Source organism: Pocillopora damicornis, chromosome 9 (genome assembly GCF_964200805.1).
Source record: "Pocillopora damicornis chromosome 9, jaPocDami1.2, whole genome shotgun sequence".
NCBI classification, from domain to species: Eukaryota; Metazoa; Cnidaria; class Anthozoa; order Scleractinia; family Pocilloporidae; genus Pocillopora; species Pocillopora damicornis.
The window spans coordinates 15,388,359-15,393,589 of NC_142678.1; the positions used below are offsets into that span (position 1 = coordinate 15,388,359).

At 37.3% G+C, this 5,231-nt stretch overlaps 1 protein-coding gene across 1 annotated transcript; it reads left to right on the forward strand.

Moving 5' to 3' along the window:
• Positions 1-2,079: 2,079 nt before the first annotated feature.
• On the forward strand, positions 2,080-4,011 carry LOC149040358 (uncharacterized). Its single transcript, XM_089181727.1, has one exon. The coding sequence runs from the start codon at positions 2,080-2,082 to the stop codon at positions 3,568-3,570; it is 1,491 nt and encodes a 496-aa protein (XP_089037853.1). The 3' UTR covers positions 3,571-4,011.
• The last annotated feature ends 1,220 nt before the right edge of the window (positions 4,012-5,231 follow it).

Sequence of the window (5,231 nt, forward strand, 5' to 3'; positions counted from 1 at the left end):
CCGTCACATTATCGTATTTACGTTTCTGTACTTACATACTACCTTTAATCAAGATTTATTTCCTGCCAAATCCTGTTCAATGTCGTTTGCAAAGCCTTCTTACACGTTCAAATTAAAGTCGGTACTGTACAGTACGGATTTCCCATGGAGAAGCGCGACAGTTTGTCTCGACGAAGTTGTATATTTCACGCTTGAACAAACACCGAAAAATTGAGCCATTTGCAACGTTTTCTTAGAAAAGGAATTGCTGCCACAAAACTTGTTGATCAAAATAAAGATTCTAATGCTGAAATTATTTTAAGCAATTTAAGGTAATTATTCCTTTCAGTACTGTTAATAAATCATGTTGAGTGTTGAAGACATGTGCTGACTGCTCATTTATTATTGACAGTTGGGAAAACAATGAGCCTTGACAAAAGCCTACAAATTCACGCTAAAAGCTGAAGAATTATTTTCAACCCTGAAAGTTATGGCTTTACTTCGAGTGAAAGACCAGTAACTTGAAGATTAAAAACAGGTAAAATTATACAGTTAGGAAACGTTTATACTCATTGAAAGGATTGGATGTAGGAGTGTTGATGAAAGAAGGTAATTTTTTTTATTTTTATGGCTAATACCTCATATAGGAGGCGAAGCCACATATGTCGTTGAAATGAGTCAGTGAGTTAGTAGTTTCCTGGTGCTACTGATTGTTTATTTCAGAGCACTAAAGAAGACGATAAACATCTTAAAATCATCTCAGTATGGTGCGTAAAAAATCTAAGCTTTTCCTTGCAGAAATATCTTAAAAGTTGTGATTGGGGCACATAGAGGAATTTACTTTCTATCAAGAGAAAGCATTTTAATGGTTGGATTAGGGAATTATGCCCAGTAGATTGGAAAGTAAAGGGTTTTTTTTAGTCCTTGCCGTGACACTACACATGATGATAAAATCTCTCAAAATAATTTTACACTGGTGTCTCAGGCACATATTTGATGACAAGACTGTTCATGGCATAAATATATGGAAAGTTGATCTTAGTCATACAAGCTCTGAAGACTAATTTTATTTATTTGAGGAGGGAGCATTTTACCATTTCAATCAGCAATTTATACCCAAAAGAGCTGCCAAATTTGAGAAGGGAAGCGATGTCTTAACTAAGATACCTTGAGTTTAGCATGTGGAAAAGGGAAAATTAATTTTAATCAACAGAATAAAAACAAAAGGAGCATAGTTTAATCATTATTTGGGCCTAGAGGATAGACTGATAGAGGAACGGTGAGCTTTTTGAGCTAGCAGATATAAATTATCGTAACTATTACTGTTGTTAACATTATTATGTTTAATATTGTTAATATTATTGTTGCCATTCAATTATCGGGTGGGTGTCAAGTAATCAGTATATTTTTGAATCATCTTTCTCTTGTGGAACAGGGTACTTGTAAATATGTGGGGTGCAGTTGGCTTTCTGCACCAGAGACAAATCTTGTGCAACACTACCTTCTAGTATCATTAGACAATCTTGAATTCTTTTCGATACTTTATACAAATTGTGCTATATCAGTAGCCGTATGAGGTGTTAAACTCCTTTTTTTGTGATTTTTATCATTGTCTTACCTTTTAACCAGATTCTCTCTATTAAAGTCTATTGGGAATCTCTTTTGTAGTGTCCACTAGAAATTTCTTTTGTCCAGTTTTTGTACTTTGGGTTCTCCACTTGAGACAGTGACAACTATAGATTAAAGTTTAACATCACAAGGACAACACGTAGATTGTGTGAACTGGTTGTGTGAGGCTATGTAAAGGGACTTGTTGGAAATGCACTTCTCTTTGTAGGTCCTTACTCATGTGAAGGTTTTTCTTTCAGGGCTTTTGCCAGAAATTGCACTGTCTGTGAATCCCTTTGTTTGTGGCAATTGTTATAGTAGAACTTCCTTTCCTGGAAGAGTACTGCAGTGTTTGAAACATATTTTACCCAACTCACCATCCAATTTCTTTGTTTATTCAAACTTAAGACATTGCTTCTGAAACCCTGTCAAATATGTGCATCTGGTTGAGTAAATCTCTTTTTTGTTTGCTTACATTTTAGAACACTTTGCATGGCAAAAAAAAAAATGTCCACTACTGGGAAAAAGCCATATCAGTGCAAAACTTGTGACAAAGGGTTTGCACAAAAGGGTGATCTACATAGACATGAAAGATCCCACACTGGAGAGAGGCCATACCAGTGTAAAAGCTGTAACAAGTGGTTTAGTGATAAAAGAAATCTACATAGACATGAAAGATCCCACACTGGAGAGAAGCCATACCAGTGTAAAAGCTGTGAGAAGTGGTTTAGTGATAAAAGAAATCTACATAGACATGAAAGATCCCACACTGGAGAGAAGCCATACCAGTGTAAGACATGTGATAAGTGGTTTACACGAAAAGAAACTCTAAAAGCACATATGAGATCCCACACTGGAGAGAAGCCATACCAGTGCAAAACTTGTGACAAGTGCTTTGCACAAAAAAGTTATCTAACAGTTCACGAAAGATCCCACACTGGAGAGAGGCCATACCAGTGCAAAACTTGTGACAAAGGGTTTGCACAAAAGGGTGATCTAACATTACATGAAAGATCTCACACTGGAGAGAAGCCATACCAGTGTAAAAGCTGTGACAAGTGGTTTAGTCATAAAGGACATCTACATAGACATGAAAGATCCCACACTGGAGAGAGGCCATACCAGTGCAAAACTTGTGACAAAGGGTTTGCACGAAAGGGTGATCTAACAGTACATGAAAGATCCCACACTGGAGAGAAGCCATACCAGTGTAAAAGCTGTGAGAAGTGGTTTAGTGATAAAAGAAATCTACATAGACATGAAAGATCCCACACTGGAGAGAAGCCATACCAGTGTAAAAGCTGTGAGAAGTGGTTTAGTGATAAAAGAAATCTACATAGACATGAAAGATCCCACACTGGAGAGAAGCCATACCAGTGTAAGACATGTGATAAGTGGTTTACACGAAAAGAAACTCTAAAAGCACATATGAGATCCCACACTGGAGAGAAGCCATACCAGTGCAAAACTTGTGACAAGTGCTTTGCACGAAAGGGTGTTCTAACAGTACATGAAAGATTCCACACTCGAGGGAAGCCATACCAGTGCAAAGCTTGTGACAAGTGGTTTGGTGATAAAAGAAATCTACATAGACATGAAAGATCCCACACTGGAGAGAGGCCATACCAGTGCAAAACTTGTGACAAAGGGTTTGCACAAAAGGGTGATTTAACAGTACATGAAAGATCCCACACCGGAGAGAAGCCATACCAGTGTAAAAGCTGTGACAAGTGGTTTAGTCATAAAGGAAATCTACATAGACATGAAAGATCCCACACTGGAGAGAAGCCATACCAGTGCAAAGCTTGTGACAAGTGGTTTACTCAGAAGGGAACACTTCAAAGGCATGAAAAATTGCACTCTGGACAGCAGCCATATTCCTTAGATTACGATGAAACATTTACTTGCTGGATTTGTCAGGAGGAACTGAGCAGTGCATCCCAGCTCATTAACCACTATGAAGAACACATGAAGTTCCCTTGATTTTATTGTTGATAAGTCTATCTGATGTAAGATTAAGATTTAAAGAACGTTTGAGTTTTGCAGTAAAATGAATAATTTTGATTTCTCAGATTGACTATCTTATAAAGTGGGACAGGGGTAGTGTTTAGACATTTTGTTACTGTTATATGGATTTATCAGTGCGAAAAGAATCATGGTACTGTAACATGGCGCTGGTGTAGATTAAAGAAACCTGTTGAGTTTATCTGCACCTATCAGGGTATTAACAGGCCATTATTACAACAGGTACAGCTATTACACCTGCAGCAGGCCAAATGCTATATGCTATGCCACTTTTACAATCTGCATCTAATGACAATGTCATTTCTTTTTAAATAGAGGTTGACTGGTTTCCTTTGTCAGTAATGCTCTTCAATAATCTTACAAGCTAATGTTTGTTTTCTAAGGATGCCTTTGCTTCCTCTTTCCTTTAATTTTCTTTAAGCTGAGGAACTGTCATTTTTGTAAAGTCAGTTGAGCTCAAAGGCACAGCAGAGTGAGTTTGAGATGCATTAGTACTTTAACCACTTTGCAGATTAGATAGAGGTGTAGTAATTTCAGGCGATGCAGTTTTTTCTTTTTCGGAATATGTCCTCTTCCCAGTACTCTAGTTTGTTTCTGATAGGATCTGGGCTCCCATTCCCTTTTTCTTAAGTGCCATTAACATGACTCTTGATGAAGACCCTGCAACATCAATGTTCCTTTCAACTCCTTGCTCTGTAAATGTTTTTACTACTTGGTACATTTGGAAAAGCCATGGGATATATGGGAAACCATAATATGAAGGTATTGGGTAACTCTCTTTCACTTGTAACCTTCCCTTAATCTTTTGAGAGAAATGAAATCACTCTCCTATTGTTTTGCTTTCAACCAAAACTCTGTGGGGCTGGTATTCGGTTGCCAGTTTCTGAGATTTTTTACAGGGCTGCAAAGTACACCCATATTTTTATGATCTTTTCAGCAGTTTCAGGCCTCAAGAAATCATTCATGTTCTCTGGAAGGTGATACAGCATTATTTTCTTATCATTTCTTATGAGTCTTATCCATTCGTGAACAGAACTTTCTTTGCCATCTGCATTTTTCTTTCCCAGACATCAAAAGACACTCCACAAGACCTTCTACTGTGAATGAACTTATTACTTATTTAGGTGTGCCTGTTTGTTGATCAGGTTCTCAATACTCTCCTCAATATCCCAATCATTAACTTCTGTTATTAAATTGGCAGTTAACACTTATCAGTTATTCTTAAAAGGAGGTGAAGTTCATCAACAATTACATGATCCAATTCAATGTCCAGAAGGGGTTCCTTACAGCCGCCATAATGATCCTTTGATTTTTTGGACATTTCTTTCAATTCTTGTAAAGACCTTGAAAGTGGCTTTGAATTGAAATAACTAAAATGCTGATCTGTTTTCCATCTATCATCCTTTTGGATTTAACACCATGCACATACATAGCTGTTGCTCCATCTAAACCTAGCATGCAGAGAATGAATTTATAATTACCGCAATGCATGGTCCCTAATTGTTCCTCTCAACAGAGCATCGTAATCTAACATAAGCTGTAGGCCAGGGAAAACTTGTGAGGTTTTCTCAGAGGGTCCTCAGTGATAATTCTATGCCATTCTTTTTACAATGGATAGA

What these genes read in the sequence shown, in the direction of transcription:
- LOC149040358 (XM_089181727.1), top strand. Translation starts at nt 2,080, where the DNA reads ATGGCAAAAAAAAAAATGTCCACTACTGGGAAAAAGCCATATCAGTGC.